The sequence below is a fragment of the Crotalus tigris genome, unplaced genomic scaffold (genome assembly GCF_016545835.1).
Source record: "Crotalus tigris isolate CLP2741 ecotype Arizona unplaced genomic scaffold, ASM1654583v1 scf7180000018517.1768243, whole genome shotgun sequence".
NCBI lineage: Eukaryota > Metazoa > Chordata > Lepidosauria > Squamata > Viperidae > Crotalus > Crotalus tigris.
The window spans coordinates 729,829-749,105 of record NW_024097052.1 but is presented as its reverse complement, the minus strand read 5'-3'; the positions used below and the strand labels follow the sequence as shown (position 1 = coordinate 749,105).

Here is a 19,277-nt window from a genome sequence, read left to right as displayed (position 1 = left end):
CTGTGATGACCCAGGGCCACGAACGGAGGCAAAGCAATTAGCTGGTCAGAACAATTGTCTTTGTAAGCACTGCCAACGTTCACCCAACAGCCCCCACATATGCTGGCACAAGTTCAATAAAACAGTCCATGGAGTTAAACAGTTCTTTAAAGTAAACCAGATAACAAAGTATGATCTTTTCAACGTCCAGCTTGCCTGTAACCTGCAAACTGCAAAACTGAGGAGAAATCAACAGGAAGCAAACTTGGTCCAAAATACAAAGTGTCCAGGTACAAGAGCACACTATCACAAGAGTTCATGTTTGTTCCTGGCAAATGCCCCACCCCACAGCGTCTCCTTAAATCCTACTCCCCAGGTGTGCCTTGTGGAGTGGGGCGTGACGCTCTCCTCCCAAGCAAGTGAGCCTGCCTCTGTTGTTCCCTCCTCCTCTCTGCTCTCCTTTCTCTGGGATCTGGTGGGGAGGGGCCTTGCTCCTCGCCTGAGCTCTGCCTTCTCTGTTCCAAACCTGAAGGGCCCTGACCTGCCTCAGCCTGCTCCTCCCCACAGTCCTCCAAAGCCACAGACACCCCCTCCTGGGCCTCAACAGGGAACTCCATGTCGTCCTCAGAGTCAGGCTTGGACGGAGGCATAACACAGTCGCTTAGCACCCTTTGGAGTTATGACAGATCCCCCAAAGGTACTTATGACCCGGTTCCAAAATTCTTCTCCTCCTCCACGATCACAACTTACAACTGTAATGGACAGGATCCATTACGGTCATAAGGCATGCACTACCTGTACATAACAGTCCTGAGCCATATTGTCATCTGTTTCCTATGTCTACCTTTTACAACCTGTATTTGATTACAACTTCCAAATACAAGTCAGTATGACCAGATCCATCTAGCTCAGTGGTTCTCAACCTGTGGGTCGGGACAATTTCACGGGGGTTGCCAAACAATGCAGTCCGCCATTTTTTTCCTCCTTTTCCTTAGCTGTGCTACTCCCTTTTATTCTATTGGCTTTTGAAAGCCAATAGAATAGACTCTCTTGAATAGAGTCTAATTCCATTGGCTTTCAAAAGCCAATAGGAATTGTCCAGGCTGTCTCTACCCTGCTGAGCCCACCAAAAGTCCCATTCTGCAAATGGTGCTGCACCAGTTGAGTAGTCCTTGACTTACAACCGGTTGAGTAGTCCTCGACTTACTGTGGTAAGTTGGGGGTTGCGGCATTAAAAAGGTTGAGAACCACTAATCTAGCTAATCTCCATTTGGGAATTGTGTTCCGTATCCTTGTTGTGTTCAGCCTTTTCACTGTGTGGTGATGTAAAAGTCCTAAACCAGTGGTGGCGAACCTCGGAGCCCTCTCTGTGGCCATATGTGCCATTGCCCCAGCCTCGCCTCCCCCCATGAGCCCCTCCACACCACCAGCCCCCCTGGAGGAGACGCCCCTGAGCGTGGCCCACGCGGAGCAGCACAGCCAAGGACATGGCAGCCAGGCAGTGTAGACAAGACTCTGCCCTCACGCCCCATCATGCACAGTTGATGCTGCAGGGTGCGGGCAGAGAGCGTGGCCACCATAGCGCTGCTGGGCTGCCTGGGCGACCTGTGGTGAGCCCTGGAGGTGGTGAGCGGCCCTGCTGGCAGGCGGGGTGGGGGATGGTGTGGGGGCAGAGCAGGGGGTGGAGCAGGGGCAGGGCCAGTTTTTGGACACTCGGTCTCTAAAAGGTTCGCCATCATTGTCCTAAACCAAGCAGGAGATTGCATTAGCTGAGTCCCAAGACTTCTTCAATTCTTTGGGGAGAACAAGGAGAAGCCCAGGACAAAATAAGCACTGTGGGGTCCTTGGCGCTCTCTGAGCTTGATGGGAATTTTTTTCAGACATTTCATTACCAAACTAGATAACATCAACAGTGCAAAATAAGCATTGTAATGTCTTGATGCAAATTTGGTCCTTTCTGACTGCTCCAGGGTGCGGCACAAACATATATAAGAGATGGAGCTTACATCACAACATGGCAACACCAGTTTTGTCATTCTGATGAAACCATCTGATTCTTGCAGATAATTCTGAGTCCTGTCATTCAACAGCTTAGTCGCACAACACATTTTGCCAGCTCCAATAAAAACCTAACAGATGCTTTCACACAATATGGTCCATATGGCTAGTTTTAAATTTGCTTAGGCTTTTTAACTTTTCAATTTAGCATGCTGCTGAAAGCCATTCTATTTGATTGATTTATGGTTCATCATCTAATCCTGGAAGCTGAATAATAAGATGAAGAGAGTTCTGTGAATCAGCCAAACACCGTATTGTTCTGTGTTCGTTTTTTTACCATTTTTGTCTGCTATAGTTTTTGGACTAAATTCCAAGATTGTAACTGAGCTACTGTTGTTATCCCCTAGGATTTGCTTTTGTTTTTGTTTTTTTATATTTCCTTTTCAAAATTTTATTTTTTAAAAATGTATATTGTATTTGTTTTTTATACGTGGTTTTATCTGTTTGTCATGCGCCGCTCAGAGTCCCCTTTGGCGAGATGGGCAGCTATGCAATGGTGGGATTCAGCCGGTTTGCACGACTTTGGCAGAACCAGTAGCTAATTTTTTGTTGCCCAAGCCCAGAATGGACTTCCAGAAGCAGCATCCACACAGAGAACCGGTTGTTCACATATCTGAATCCCATCATTGCAGCTATGTAAATTTGATTACTAAATGAATAAATATCAAGGCCATAGTAACCTCTTTTCCAAAGAAGAAAAAAAGGGGGGGGGGAAGCAGTCAACGGGAGCAAAGAGAGGCAGTTGTCCCTTTTAAAAGACTGAAGAGTTATGAAGAGCTGGACACATCAGCTTCTCAGGATGTCGAAGCTCTTCCAACAGGCCAGTTGCTTTTGCTAGCACTACTCAAACAAACAATTAGCAAGAGCTACTAGCTGGTACTGCAGAGAACAGCTATTGCACAGAGCTAATCAATGGTCTCCAATTGCTAATGAGGGAGAAAACAGAATAACAAGAACAGCCAGAAACTGTCTGGGAGAAGACAATGAAAACATCTTTCCCATGTCTGTTTCCTAAGGTCAGGGCTCAAACGTGACCAGGGTTGCAAGAACTTGATCGTTACTATACAGAGAAGGAGGAAGGATCAAATAAGACAGTGTAGTTGGGAAGGTGTTGAACTGCCATTATGAGACTCATGTCCATCCTCAGATACAAAAGCGTGTTGGGGAAGTTGGAAGATCAGCAGATGACTTTGGACCAGTCCTTCCCTCTCAGCCTAGCAGAGTTATTGTTTTGGGAGATAAATAGGAAGAGAGAACATCGTGCACCCCTTTGAACTTCTGAAGGAGACATAACAAATCAAGTGTCAACCAGAGCTCCAGATGGATCAGAGAACACAAGATGTGGACTAGGACATATTCAGAGCATCGTGTTGGGGGAACCCTTTCTAGATCAGTGTTGAGGATATTTATGTACCCTTATTGTCTACTTAGGATAATTTGGTAAGATCTTGAAAGGTCTTCTGAAACTTTCTGGTTATCCTATCTTGCCTCCTGGACTACCAACTTACTTTGCTTTATATTTAAATCCAGTCAGCCCTTGATTTGATGGTCCAATAGGAGAAGAGGTTCTATTAAAGTAGAATATCTGTTATTTCTGAATGAGAGTTTATGCGGGTGTGCTTTACATATGCTATACCTGCATAAAATGGCAAACACGTTGTGTATATTGACAATAAGTGTATATTGTTCATTTAATCCAGATTACTTTTTTGCTTGTCCAAACACAATTACATTCCTTCCTATTTTCACAAATTTAGGATCCTGAACCCACCTCTGCCAATTTGCCAGATTCCAGCTAAATAGGTTCCGGAAGACATTAGATCAGTGTTTCTCAACCTTGACCATTTTAAGGCATGTGGACTTCAACTCCCAGAATTCCACAGCCAGCATTGCTGGCTGTGGAATTCTGGGAGTTGAAGTCCACATGCCTTAAAATGGTCAAGGTTGAGAAACACTGCATTAGATCTTCTCAGTGTGAAATCTGTTTCACCCACTAAATCCATGACACATATTCCAACTTATCTTCTTGATATTATATTTCTCCAAGCAGCCTTCCGCAGTTGCTTGTACGATGAGTCTTTTGAACAGAGCTGGCTTCTGGGCACTTCTGAGTATAATCACTTTTAATTATGAGATGCTGTTAGGAGAAAGGAAATGGAACTAAGAGAAGCAGTCTAAGTCAAGCAGGGAATTTTTGATAGCACCGTGAAACCAGGAAGAATGAATTTTCTGTTAAGTTCTGTTGTGAAATTGGCTAGAGAACAGCCAACATTTCCTCTTCCTTCTCCATTGTTGTTTGTTATTCAGTCGCTACGGCATGTGCAACTCTTTGTGCTCCCATAGACCACAGCACACCAGGCTCTCGTCTCCTCCATTGTCTCCTGGAGTTTGCACAAATTCATGCTCAATGAGCCGATAACACTATCTAATCACCTCATCCTTTGCCCTCCCCTTCTCCTTTTGCCTTCAGTCTTTCCAAACATCAGAGTCTTTTCCAATGAGTCCCCTCTTCCCATTTGGTGGCCAAATTATTTGAGCTTCAGCTTCAGTATCTGTCCTTCCATTGAAGAGTCAGGGTTGAGTTCTTCTCCATATTTCCCCAAAGTGGGCAGGAAAATATTTCTTTCGCTTCATTAAAAAAAGAAAATCCAACATCTAATGGAATGGAATGAAGCTATTCTGACTCAAATCATGGCACAGTCTCAGAAAACACAACTTTAAAAACACAGCAGCAACTGCAGTGCTATTGCTTGCCAAGACCCCCCAAAAAATGTGGCCTTTGGTGAATTTTCTATTTCTCCCCTAGCTACAAAATGTGCATCACATACTCACATTCTATCCCCAGCAGACACTGTAGAGTTTGTGATGTGAGCCTACAAAAGGCCAAAAGTACAGCCATTCTCATATTGATCTTCCCTTAATCACAGCAGCTCCTTCTTTTTGAACTGTTTAAAACAGAGTCAAAATATTCCAACTACAAAACATTCAGTTTCTGGTTTGGAACAACACTAAAAGGGAAACAAAGGAGCTAACCAACTTGGAAACTAACCAAGGAGAGTAGTAAACTAGAACTAAGGAGAAACTTCCTAACGGTGAGAGCAATCAACCAATGGAACGGCTTGCCTTCAGAACTTGTGGGTGCTCCATCACTGGAGGCTTTCAAGTAGAGACTGGACAAGTTGTCTCCTGCTCCAGCAGGGTGTTGAACTAGAAGACCTCGGAGATCCCTTCTCAGGTTAGGAACAGATCATCATGGAGAAAATTCTATATGTGTGGTCACTAGGAGTCAACAATGAGTCGTTGGCACATAATCAACCAATCCTGTTTAATAAATATTTCAGTACAGATCATTAGAAATCACACCATCTTCTTTTACAACTCATCAAATAATCTTCTGTAACACATCTTTATCAATGTAGACTTTTCTGAAGTGGTTTTGATTATACATATATATAATAAATAAAAGAAGGGCCTAATGCTGGGAAAGATGGAGGGCAATAGAAGAAGGGGACGACAGAGAATGAGATGGCTGGATGGAGTCACTGAAGCAGGAGGCGTGAACTTAAATGGACTCCAGAAGATGGTAGAGGACAGGAAGACCTGGAGGAACATTGTCCATGAGGTCGCGATGGGTCGGACACAACTTCAGCAACTAACAGCAACAAAATAATAATAAATAAAAGGAAATTTGAGAGTTCACAAGGTTGATGCTATATGAAACTGTGACTGACTCTGGATGTTCTGCTTCAGATACCATGAAGCCCTCTTCTCCCAGAAGGCAACAAGGAAAACAGGGGGTGGAGAGGATATGTAGATATACTGTAGATAAGATTGTTGTTGTTAATTGCGAAGTCGTGTCCGACCCATCGCGACCCCATGGACAACGTTCCTCCAGGTCTTCCTGTCCTCTACCATCTTCTGGAGTCCATTTAAATTCACACCTACTGCTTCAGTGATTCCATCCAGCCACCTCCTTCTCTGTCGTCCCCTTCTTCTATTGCCCTCCATCTTTCCCAGCATCAGGCTCTTCTCCAGTGAGTCCTTCCTTCTCATTAGGTGGCCAAAATATTTGAGTTTCAACTTCAGGATCTGGCCTTCTAAAGACCAGTCGGGGTTGATCTCTTCTAGGTAGATAAGATAACAGTCCCCAAATTACCAGATTTTCTGCGCAAAGAATTTTCTGTCACATATGAAACACATCAAGAATGTATTACTTTGAACACCTTTTAACAGTTTTTAAAACTCTTCTATGGTGACTGAGGGCTGAAGGACCAGCCCAAACCAGCAGTGACAGAATTGCTAACATTTTTCAGTTTACAACTCTGGTTTTCTGGGACAGAAAGAAAAGTGGAACGATGTAGCTTGATTTATCCTCCTGAATGGAAATCAGAATAGATACTGGAATTAGAATGTTGTTCATGACTATCCTGCTTCAGCCCTCAATTACCATAGATTTTTGGGGGGTGAGAAATAGAAAATCTTGGCAACCTGTTCACAGCAGGTTTATAAAATTCCGCATTTAGCCAAGCATATTTTTAGTGTTCGTGTGTGTGTTTGTGTGTAATTTTAATTACAAAGTAAAAAATAAAAGAAAGAAAAAAAGATATCATATAAAGAAATAGAAAGTGAAATGAAAAAAGAAAGAAAGAAAACAAAGAATATGATAAAAGAAATAGAAAAAGGATAGATAAAGAACTGAATTCCTATTTTCGTTACAACAACTGCAGAGAAATTTAATTACTCTGATTAGTTTGATGCAGTGGGCAACCTATTTCTTAGAACAGATAACTGATCAAGGAGAGATTCAACCTAAAAATAAGGAGACAGTGAGTTCTGACAGTGAGAACAATCAACCAATGGAAGGGTTTTCCTTCAGAAGTTGTGGGAGCTTCATGACTGGAAGCTTTGAAGAAGAGATTGGACAGTCATTTGTCAGAAATGGTGTAGCGCCTGCTGCTTGGGCTGGGGGTTGGATTAGATGACCTACAAAGTCCCTTCCAACTCTGTTATTCTAAGAAAGAATATAATATACTAAGAGAGTATCGTATTTTCCGGCGTATAAGACGACTTTCTAAATCATGCAAATCTTCTCCAAAGTCGGGGGTCATCTTATATGCCCAGTCGTCTTATACGCTGGAAAATACGGCAACTCAATAAAAACATTTACTTTCATGAGGACCATAGGGTTCTAGTTGTGAATGACAGAATGGAAAAACTGAAATGGTTCAAAGCCCCTCTTAGTTCATTGCAGATATTGTTTTCAGCTTCAAACACTTGACAAAGTTGTTGCAAAGATAAAATTAAAGACAAGTAAGTTTGCTTTAGCAATTAGAATAAAAGCATCTTAGAAGTACAATTAATAATGGTTATACTGGATTTAGTTCTTTGACATTTTTTTCCATCTACATTTTGTCTGTGTCTGTCTAGTGAATGAATGTCCTCTGAAAATGTTCAGGCTTTGGCAACTGTCTTGAATCAAAAATTGGACGGCTTTGTACCATACACTCTACTTAATTGCTGCATTAACCCATTTCCTGGGTTAACACAATACAGTGAATCTTAACCCAACCACAGGGACTAAAGCTTTTCCACAGAAACATTAAGATGAACATTAGCCAAGTTTACTATGATGAGCAAAAATTGGATTATTGCTTGACTTGCTTAAGTAAATTTTGTGAACACAGCAGTAAGTTTCCCTCTCTCTCAGAACACCTATCCTTTTTTTTTTCACGATTTGTTGTCTCTTAATTAGTTTAATACTCTTGGCCATAGGCCAAAACTGAACAAGGTTAGACATAAGGGGGAGAAGAGAAGAGAAACAATAATTAAAAATATTGATTACTATTTCCTGCATGAGTGGTTACTGATTGGCTTCCATCTTTCTGTTGCAAAAGAATACTTCTGTGAAAATTCATGTTCAATAAATGACAAAAATTGTGCTGATAGAGAGATACATAAATGGTGGGTGGATGGATGGATGGATAGATGGATGGATGGATGGATAGATAGATAGATAGATAGATAGATAGATAGATAGATAGATAGATAGATAGATAGATAGATAGATAGATAGATAGATAGATCATTCCATTCAGGAACAGAGTAAGCTGCATTCACACGTGTGTGTGTGTTTGGATGCTATTTTCCCTGAAAATGTATTTATGAAATACTAATTTTGACACTGAGCCCTAGAACCAACATCATCCTGGACATGGTTCAGGCATCTGTTATTTTAGGTGCTTCACTTTTTCTTGAAAAATCAAATTTGAATCAAGTGATATTCCCTTATACCAGTTTCCTATTCAGAATCTATATCAGAAATTCCATGGAGTTGCCTTGGACAAGTATTCAGATTGATTGATTGATTATGTGCCTTTAAGTCATGTTCAGCTCCTGATGATGACATAGATAGATATTATTCATGATGATCTAGCTCTAACCTGTTCTTTCAAGTTCCTAATGGATCGATTATCATCAACATAACTGAGTCCATTCACCTTGCTGCTGGTTGTTTTCTTCTTTTTCTTTCTGCCTTTCTAAGCATTAGAGCATTTTCCAGAGATCTGCGTTTACTTAAAGTAAGATAATTTGGACCTGGTCATTTGGGCTTTAAGTGAAAACTCTGTTGATTTTTTTGATGATCCATCAGCTCCATTTCTGTCCATGGTGTTATCTGGAGTCTTTTCCAACACCCAAGCTGAAAGTTGCCAATGTTCTTCTGATGCTGTTTCTTTAAAGCCCAACAAATATTCAGAAAGTGACCAAAATGAACATAGCAACTCTTAGGTGTATCCCATTTATGGCAGGTTACTGCTCATGTCAACCTATCTGATCCTACCTATAACATGATACCTGTTGTGTGCCAAGGACAGGGTATTTAAAAAATGGGTTTAAGGAGGATGGTGGAATAAGGTAGTGCTCATTAGAACCATTAGAGGAGGTGTGGTGGCCTAGTGGTTAAGACACTGAACTTGTTGACCTAAAGGTTGTTCAAGACCCAAGCACCATATAATGGGGTGATTGCCTCTTCTTGCCCCAGTTCCTGCCAACCTAGAAATTTGAAAGCATGCAAATGCAAGTAGAAAAATAAGTACAAGTTCAGTGGGACGGTAACAGTATTCCATGTGCCTCAGGATAAGCTCATGCTGGGCATATGACCATGGAAGCATCTTCAAACAACACTGGCTCCGTCTGCTAAGAAATAGAGATGATCACCATCCCCTAGTGTTAGACATGACTAGACAGGGGGAATCTTTATCTCTTTTTTAGAACCACTAGAGATAAGCCAGGTGAAAGAGAGTGCTGTAGAGGAATCATAGAATCATGGAGCTGGAAGGGAACTAAGGGATCATCAATCCCAGCCTCTGTTTGAAAACCCCCCATGTAGAGAAAGAAACCATTCACCAGGAACACGTTCCACCGACTGGCAGTTTTTACAGTCAAAGAGCTAAAATCAACATGAAGCTAAAAGGTAGCATCTTAGTGCATAGATGGAAAATTTTTAGTAGGTTGGTACAAAAGGAACAATGGGCCTCAGTTCCCCTCTCCAATATTCTAACTGGTCTTCATAAAGTCTGCTTCAATTACAGCCAAGGTCTCCCATAGAACTTGCTTCTGATCCCACAAACCCTGTGCTCTTCCTGTACAAAGTCTCTTCTTCCTTCAGGTGCCACAGGATGATTGGGGAGGATACCCAACATCGGGGAAGGATGGTGAGATCCCTTGTCGACGGATGCGGAGCGGCAGCTACATCAAGGCCATGGGAGATGATGACAGTGGGGACTCAGATACCAGCACCAAAGTGTCTCTCAAGGAGGTGGCCCGGCGCGAGGCATATCGCCGTTCATCCAGTGTAGATCAGGCCAGAACCAAGTAAGAAGTTAAGAAGGGTGCTAATATTTCCTGGTTACTACAGGGGAAATGCTTAAGAAAGGATGAACGTTGAAGTGAGCTGTGGTCTATACATAAAACATTCTCTCTCAACCAAGAGCAAGAAGCCCTAGGAAACCTGAGTGAGGTTTCCAAAAAGGAGAGGTAAAGTGGGTAGAGGAAGAGATCTTTTTGGGGTAATGGTATCACTGATCAGGGAAACCATAGAAAGAGAGTAGCAGACGTCAGTGGGGAATGTGTTTGCTTGTTCCTGAACTCAGATTAGGTACCAATTATTTTTCCTGACCTAAGTGAGACATGGGATACCTCAAGGAGTTGGCCAGGGCAGGGAAAAGCTAGCCGTCAGGACCATGGATAGCTCCAGACAGCCGATGTGCCCCAATGATCTGAGAGTTTGCATCCTTCCTGAGCCAGTCTACCCCTTCCTTCATTCCACTCCTTCCCGAGGAACTGAAAATCAGATCAAATCAAAATGTTGTTATGGTAATTGATGAGAAACATCAGAGCAATTTAATGACAGTCAATAAACGAGAATATTTATAGTTCAGGATTGAAGCGAGGGATCTTTGATGCTCTCTGAGCTTGGTTGTTTTCTTGCAGACACTTCATTATGCAAACTAGGTAACATTATGAGTGCTAGCACTAATGATGTTACCTAGTTTGGGTAATGAAATATCTGCAAGAAAACAACCAAGCTCAGAGAGCACCAAGAACTCCTTCATGACAGTCCTCTGAAGTCTACCTATCTGATCATTGGTTCTCTCCTTCTGGGCTATCCTGGGGCTAACATGGTACCATGTCAAGGGGACCTGCTCTCTTTGGCAACCCAACTTTCTTCCTTATCAGCAGAATGTTGAGGTCAAGTTAAAGTCACATTCTGCATAGGTGATATTTTGTCTTCCTGATCCACACAATTCTCATTCCTTAATGCTAAGTCCTGGTAGTTGCTGGAGGTTATAGCCACAATAGTTATCAATATTTATTGCCATTTTGAAATAAAGGAGCATACCAATATACCTTTGCAAGGATCTACCTATTTTATAGGAGCAGAGAACCTGCCCATATTAAACCAGCCAGTCCACTCCTTTCCATGTGTTCTCTTGTCCTGCTTTGGGGGTTTGTTCAGAAACCTTTCTTCCCCATGTCTCTCATTAGGTTTGCAAGTAGACACTATTCTGACTCATATATCTGTAACTGTCCCAGCTGCTGCACACCACCCCGAATCCGGCCACGGGGACAAGGGTATGGACGTTCCTTCACCACTGGGCAGGTGAGGTGGTTTTTCTCTTCAGTTCTTGGATTGTAGAAAGCTGACCAAGTAGAAGTGATGGACAGTCATGAGAAGTAACAACAATATCAATTTAGCTGAGTGGAAATTGTGTCACATAACTTACGGTATTATAACTGGATGGCTGGGATACGGAATATTGAGAGTTTGTCTTTTTTTTTCACTGCTTGTATTGAGAGTCTGTCTTTTTTTTTCTCTGCTTGTAGCGGGATGATCAAATAAAAAATCAATTTTGGGGGAAAGAGGCATTTATTTGCATTTCATTGTCCCTGTTGAGATGCTTGCAAGTGCAGCTTTTTTTTCTCTGGGGATGTTTTATTAAGAAACACTCCACCAACAAGGAGAGAATTCCAGATCCTTTGTGGAACAAGAGCTTTCTGGAAGAAAAACTAGCAATAGCAATAGCACTCAGACTTATATACCACTTCATAGTGCTTTATAGCCCTCTCTAAGTGGTTTACAGATTCACCATAGTGCCTCCAACAATCTGGGTCCTTATTCTACTAACCTCAAAAAGATGGAAGGTTGAGTCAACCTTGAGCCAGTCAGGACTGAACTCCTGGCTATGGGCAGAGTTTGCCTGCAATATTGCATTCTAACCACTGTGCCATCAGGGTTCACAGTCCTCTCTGTTGATCTGGGATTGCCACTGAAAATAACTAAGTTTCATTGGATACCAGACATATCAGTCAGGCTGCTTTGGCTTAAGATACCTTGGCTGCTCTCTTTTGTTCTGATGCATGCTCACCTTAACTGCATCCGTGAATTATGCGTCCCTCTCTATGCTTTGGCATCTGCATGCTTTTCCATTCAGTCATTCAGAGCACTATATATGCCAACCCATTTCTGCAGAGTAATCCTGGAATGGCTTTCAATCTCTGGAGCCAAAAATTCACACTTTGCATTCCTGAGATTTCATTTGCACTGCATCCTGGAAAGAGAAAAGAGAAACGATGAGTAGCAAATCAAGCTTGGGATTTATCTTCCACGCTCTGTTTTTCCTTATTGTGATTGGGAAAAAGAGGATGAGGGGCGCTGATATTTATTTATTGCAAACAGCGTGTTAGATTTGCAAACATAAAACGGCAGCCCTGGTTGCGAATAACAGATATTTGTGTCAGAGTTGCTGGAATTTGGAAAATTCAAAGGGAAAACATGCTTAAGATATGTCTAATTAACTTATGGACTTCACTAGGACATGATGCAGCAACAGCCCAATGGAATTTCAAGGAAAGAATTAGTTACAGGAACTGGGTTATGGCATCTAAAAATTGGGGAGAACTTTTTCAATGAATTTTACATTTTCAAACCGACGCACAAATCAAAATTGTTCTTCAGACTTTGTACTTTTACACACACATATACATACACATACATGTGTTATAATCTGATATTATAATATTAGGGTAGGAGCAGAACTGCAAACAAAAATTGTACAGGAATAATTGTGTGTAAAATTTATTAAAATATATTATAATGGTTTTTTTTAAAAAAATATCTTGAACTACTGCGGGATGACACCAGCCAAATGTACGCATAGAAAAATAACAAATGGAATCAAAACTGACAGATTTGCACAAAGGAGAAATAGGAAGCAACTGAGAGCCCCTGAAATTGACAGATTCTCCCATTCCCAATGATGGCTAAGCGAATCGTGCATAAATCTGCAGATTTCCAAACTCTTAAAATAGGTGCTTTTCTGAACAGTTGAAAGACACAGAACTTATCTCTTCACAGCTGTAAACAAGCATTTCTTTTGTTTGGAACAAGTCTTAAATTCATCACTCTGAGTGGCAATTAACCAGTCACATAGGTCTGAATGAAATTTAGGCATTCTTTGGTGTGAATCTAAGCAGAAATTATATTTGCAATTTTCCTAGCAATCACAACTAAGCAACATACCCAAATCAACTGGCCTTTATAAAATAAGACTGATTTGCTTTTAACTTGGAACTCTGTGGTTTCGTCTGAATAATCAACGCAAGCTGTAGCTCTTAGCTAATTAATTGAAGGATTTGGCCAATGCAAGGTTGCCAATTTAATTTACCCATATACTTAACTTTTTTTGTTCCACTGCTAAATCCTTGGATGGAACATAGTTCACTGGGGACAAGTTTCCTTGAACACTGCTGGGAGATTTGCATCGACTGACTGTACAGGTAGTCCTCCACTTACGATCAGGATGGACCAGAATTATGGTTATAAATCACGCCAGTTGTTAAGCAGAACATCATGTGACTCATCCCAATTTTATGACCCTTTTTGAAGCACTCATTAAGTGAACTCAGCAGTTTTAAAATAAATGCTGTTGGTCGTAAAGCATACACACACAGGGAATGTGGTAGTCTTTTAATTGAACCTTTTGTCCACAATGGGCTTTTTTTGTTTGCCAGAAATTAGAAGCAAAAGCCAGTTCATAGCAAAAACAAAAAACAAACTTTGCCAATTGTAGTCACATGACCACAGGATGCTGCAAACAGCTGAAATGCGGATTGGTTGTCGAGCTCCCAAAATGTAGTCACATGGCCACATTGGAGGGGCCAGCAGTCAGAACTTCTAATTCAGTTTGCAATTTTGAATGGCCTCTAAGTGATCAACAGTTAAATTGAGGATTACCTGTACATCTCACCCAAAGGTATGGTTTGTTTAAATCAGTGGTTCTCAACTTTTCTAATGCGGCAACCCCATAATACAATTCCCCATGTTGTGGTGACCCCCAACCATTTATACATCACTGGGTGCCAGGGGCATGGCCAAAGAAAAGGGGGAAAAAATGGCGGACAGCCTTGTTTGGCGACCCCCGTGAAATGGTCGTTCGACCCCAAATGGGGTCCCGACCCACAGGTTGAGAACCACTGGTTTAAATACAGTTTGTTGAAGAAGCCCCAATTTTGATTTGGGCATGGTCTGTGAAACCAATGGTGGGGTTCAGGCAATACATTGAGATAATAGCTACCAGAGTTTGACTTAAAGTGGTGGAAGAAACCAGCAATACACCTTAGTTGTAATGGTGAATGTGACAAAGATTAGTGTCTATGGAGATTCTCAATCATCCAAGTCCTGGTTGTCCCAAAGATGTTTTTTCAGGACTTTGTTGTTTTCCTTTGAAGACATTTTGCTTCTCGTTCAAGAAACTTCTTTAGCTCTGACTGGATGGTGGGGAATGGAAGGATGTCTGCAAGGAATATAAATCCTTCCATTCCCCACCATGCAGTCAGAGCTGAAGAAACTTCTTGGATGAGAAGCGAAATGTCTTCAAAAAAAACCCAAGAAAATACAATTGTCTCCTAAAAAAGCACAGAAATTTGTGAGAACGTAGACCCAACAGAAAGTTGACACCAAGTAGATACACTCCTTTGAGTGTACCCTTGGTAGGGCAACAGGGATAAATGAATGTGTGAATGAGTCTGAATGCCCTCCTCTCCACCCTTCCATTGTCTTCCCAGATCAATGATGAGTTGAACCATCAGTTTGAGGCTGTGTGTGAGTCTGTTTTCGGCGAGGTGGAGTCCCAGGCTGTGGAGGCTTTGGATCTGCCCGGTTGTTTCCGCATGCGCAGCCATAGTTATCTGCGGGCCATTCAAGCTGGCTGCTCCCAAGACGATGACTGCCTCTCTCTCTTCACCATGGCAACAACCACTCACCAGCCTGGCCAACCTCTCACCAGCAGCATCCTCAAGCCAAGCACCTGTAAGTACCAAGAAGAACCTCTAAGTAGGGATGAGGAACATCTCCTAGGTGAGATTAACAGGAGGCCTTCTGATAATAAGATGTCATGTGATGGGAAGGAATTTAGAGCTAACCTGGAGGAAGGTATGTAGAACTCACCATGGTTTTAGGCAGGAAACCGTACCTGAACCAACTTGCAGACTAACAAACCAACTTACTTCTCACTCTCCACTTCAGGAATGTAGAATTTTATTTATTGTACATAAAGATGACTTACTTGTTTTTTGATGAATCAATTTATGTTAGCTTGTATTTGTACAGGAAAGAATAAAGACAAAAACTGGTCAAGTTTTCTGTCCTCCGCCAACATTATTAATAAACTGGGTCTATAAATGTAATGGACAGAAGGAACAAGAGGAAGAGCCACCATCAAAACAACAGTCAGATAAAAGAAAGCTGAGTCCTGGGGAGAAGTGTAATTAGAGACAGCGTCTCAGGCATGACCTTCCCTTGTTCTCATGAAGATAAAGAAGGAAAGGGGAAGCATGTTCAGACTTGCAAGGTTCTATTACTATAATCTTACAATAAAAATAATGTTTGCTTGTGTGTCTTTGGCCTCCAAGTCTGATCTACCTGGGAGAGTTGACATCAAGTCTGAATGCATTTCTCTCCCTCCCTCTCTTTATCTTCATCTGAAAATTAGGGAAGGTCCGATCTGAAACTTTTCTCAAATTATATTTTGGCTTCGGACTCAGATTTTTTTTTAAATCTGGCCATTGTATAAGAGAATAACAGAGCTGGAAAGGACCTTGGAGGTCTTATAGTCCAACTCTCCGCTCAAGTGGGAAACCCTGGCCTATACCATTTCAGACAAATGGTTGTCCAATCTCTTTTTTAAAACCTCCAGTTTTGGAGTGCCCACGACTTCTGGAGGCAAGTCGTTCCACTGGGTTTTTGTTCTAAGTATCAGGAAATTCCTCCTTAGTTCTAGGTTGGTTCTCTCCTTGACTAGTTTCCATCCGTTGCTTCTTGTCTGCCTTCAAATGCTTTGGAGAATAACTTGACTCTCTCTTCTTTGGGGCAGCCCCTTAGACCAGCGGTTCTCAACCTATGGGTTGCGACCCCATTTGGGGTCGATCGACCATTTCACGGGAGTCGCCAAGCAAGGCTGTCCGCCATTTTTTTCCCCTTTTCCGGCGGGTGCCTTACCTCCCTTGGGCTGGGCCAGTTGGTGGCCCAGCCGGTGGTCAGCCTGCTCCGTCTCTGCTGCTTGCCAGCTACGCCTTGGCCAGTGCAGGGGGCGGCGCTCCCGGGCAGAAAAAGTCCTCGACTTACGACCGGTTGGGTAGTCCTCGACTTGCGACTGGTTTAGTCCTCGACTTATGACCGGTTTAGTCCTCAACTTACAACCGGTTGGGGGTCGCAGCATTAAAAAGGTTGAGAACCACTGCTTTAGATGTTGTTTTGGTTGCAACTCTTCCTGCTGTCCTCAGAATTATTCCTTCTGCCCATTTCAGTAAGTTAATGCCAAACCCAAGCAGACTTGGGACAAGAAGGTTGTGAGGCCGTGGAAGTAGCCTAGTAGGTACTAATTAGAGTGCAGCATCTTTTTTAATTGGTCCGTTTTGCTTTCCTTTCTCTTCCCTACCCATCCCCCAACCTCCATGTAGCTTTTAGTTACCGGAAAGCTCCACCAGCCCTCCCTTCAGGAATCAAAGCCAAGCCCCTCATTGCTGTTACAGCCCAAAGCAGCACCGAATCTACCCATGACAGTTTCCTGCCCAGAGAGATCAATCGGAGTCCATCTTGGGCCAAAGAGGCCACCAAGCACTGCAACTCCTCTGAGAGTTTAGAAAGCACCAAGATCACTGCCATGTCTCTGGATTTGCCTTCAGTCCAACCCCGGACTTCCCCCAAACCCTCCACACTTATCATCAGGACAATTCCCGGGAGGGAAGAGCTAAGAAGTTTGGCTCGGCAGAGGAAATGGCGTCCATCTATCGGTGTTCAGGTAGGTTTGGGATGGCTTCAATGCTGGAGGGAATTTGTATCTTGGCTGGGGGGCAGTTCAAGAAGCACTGCTTGTGACCAGCCTCTAACTTTACTTCTGTTGTAATCATTGACCATCAGAAACATGGTATCTTCTTTACTCTTCCCCCCCCCCCATTATTTGTATTATTATGAAGATTATTATTATTATTCTGTTACTTTGAAAGTACAGTAGAGCTTCTGCACCAGAGACAAATTCCTTATGTGTCTAATCACACTTGGCCAAATAAAGTGTTCTGTTTTGTTCTGCTCTGCTCTACTCTACTCTACTCTACTCTGCTCTGCTCTGCTCTACTCTACTCTACTCTACTCTACTCTACTCTAATCTAATCTAATCTAATCTAGATTTGATTCTATTCTATTCTAGTCTAGCCTAGTCTAGTCTAGTCTAGTCAAGTCTAGTCTATTCCATTCCATTCAAGTCTTTGGTTGTTTTTGAAGCACTCTTTGTGAAGCTTTCATTTCCTCGGCCATATTTGCAAGGCAAACAGCAAAAAGAAAAAGGGAAATGTTGAGTGAATCTTGAGTTAATTGAATTTTCTTTAGAAGACCTATGAAATTTGGACTACAGAGGGTACTTCCATCCATCTGACATCCTCATAAAAATGAAATTGCCTTCAGGCTTAAAGATACTATGCCATGTTGCTAGAATCTGATTTCTACCAGCACAATAGCCGGTGTTGTGATCTGCAAAGAGAGCAACAAGATATTACAAAGACACCAAAGAGTGTTTCTGGTCTCTAGCTTCATTTCTGTGCTACTGACTTACAGTGTCTTCACAGCATGAACCATCCATTGTTGAAGTGAGATGAAGTCTGTCTACACTACTCTTATTCTGGCATAATGAAAACTGTATGATTCAAGAAGAAACTATAAATCACTAATGTGGAGATGATATGGGTGCACTAGAAAACATCTTGGCTAGGTTTATATTACACATTTAATCAAGTCCATTGGTGGCTGCTGTTGTTCTTCCTTTTGTTTCTCAAACATTACCCCCTCTGAGGCAACTGTGCTTGCCAAACTGCAGGGAGACAAGAGTTCACATTGTACAGTGCCTGGAAAACACAGTATGTTTTCTCCAGTCCAACTCTTGAACACTCGTTCAGTTCAGTTCTCCTACCAGGCAGGGCATTCTCAAGAAGACTCCTCAATACTGCAATTCTAAAGATCTAAAAAAAAAAAAAAAAAAAAGCTCAAAGGGATGTATTTGTAGCTGACTGAATAAACATTTGCATCGTTTGCTGACATTTTTCCTCTGAGGAATTCAGGCTGCCAACTGGACCTGGTAGACTCCTTTTGTTGATAAGCTGCTGCTTCAAAAAAATCCGTAGGTTACATTAAGCAGCACTTTGATTTTGAAGACAATGGGTGCTCCAGAGCATGAACCTGGGGCCTCACATAGCATCTGTTTGAAACTTCTTAAAGCAGCTCTTTCTTTGCACAATGTGCTGTGATCCTTCGGATGATCCCGGGAAAAGTTGTCCTTGGTTCAAGGCAGTGGTGGCGAACCTATGGCATGGGTGCCAGAGGCAGCACTCAGAGACCTCTCTGTGGGCACATCCACCATCGCCCCAGTCCTAGGTCTTCATCTGGGTTTTATAAAACCTTTTTGCTTTAGGCCTCCGCCACCGTGTACAAAAAAAAAGGTTCAATCAATCAGTCAATTTCAACTTCTCGCGGGAAAAAAAGATCTTGCAAAGTTGGAATTGATTGATTGAACTTTTTAGTCCCACCCAGTCTGCCATTACCACCGCAGCCATGCCCACCCAATGGGCCACACCCACCCGGTACCTGACGATGCCTAAGTGGGTTTTGGGTTGCAGTTTGGGCACTCGGTCTCTAAAAGGTTCACCATCACTGGTTTAAGGACATGCAGCTGGATATTGCATCCACAGCCCAAAGTTCTTCAGAACCAAAGTACCACACAGCCCTTGACCTCAGGGATTTGGTGCTCATCATTGATCAGGCTAAGTTATTCCCCCAAACAATAACTTTGCTTTGTGTGATAATATCTTTTAATCTCAGTTCAAAATGGATTTGAACCAGGGTGATTATAGGCAAAGTAAGTCAAGGATCCCACTTGAGCAGACAGTACTATTCACAAATGGGGGCATGATGGCTCAGCAATGAAAGATACTGAGTTTGTCAGCCGGAAAGTTGACAGCCCAGGTTCAAGACCCAAGCGCTGCGGGACTGAGTGAGCTCCTGTTACTTGCCCCAGCTCCTCCCCACCCAGCAGTTCAAAAGCATACAAATACAAGTAGATAAATAGGTACCACTTTGGTGGGAAGCTATCAGTGTTCCATGTGCCTTGGCTTATAGTCATGCCAGCCACATGAAC

The 19,277-nt window shown here is 42.4% G+C and overlaps 1 protein-coding gene across 4 annotated transcripts in view; it reads left to right on the top strand.

The window, feature by feature from the left end:
- DLGAP3 (DLG associated protein 3) overlaps positions 1-19,277 on the top strand; it is a 220,308-nt gene that overhangs the window by 180,416 nt on the left and 20,615 nt on the right. For 3 of the 4 annotated variants that reach the window (XM_039353375.1, XM_039353373.1, XM_039353374.1), the window contains exons 3-6: positions 9,704-9,909; positions 11,083-11,197; positions 14,662-14,905; positions 16,555-16,895. In XM_039353375.1, coding sequence (XP_039209309.1) covers positions 9,704-9,909; positions 11,083-11,197; positions 14,662-14,905; positions 16,555-16,895 — 906 coding nt within the window. The remainder of the gene's footprint in view (positions 1-9,703; positions 9,910-11,082; positions 11,198-14,661; positions 14,906-16,554; positions 16,896-19,277) is intronic. The other variant, XM_039353376.1, reaches the window with a different exon arrangement.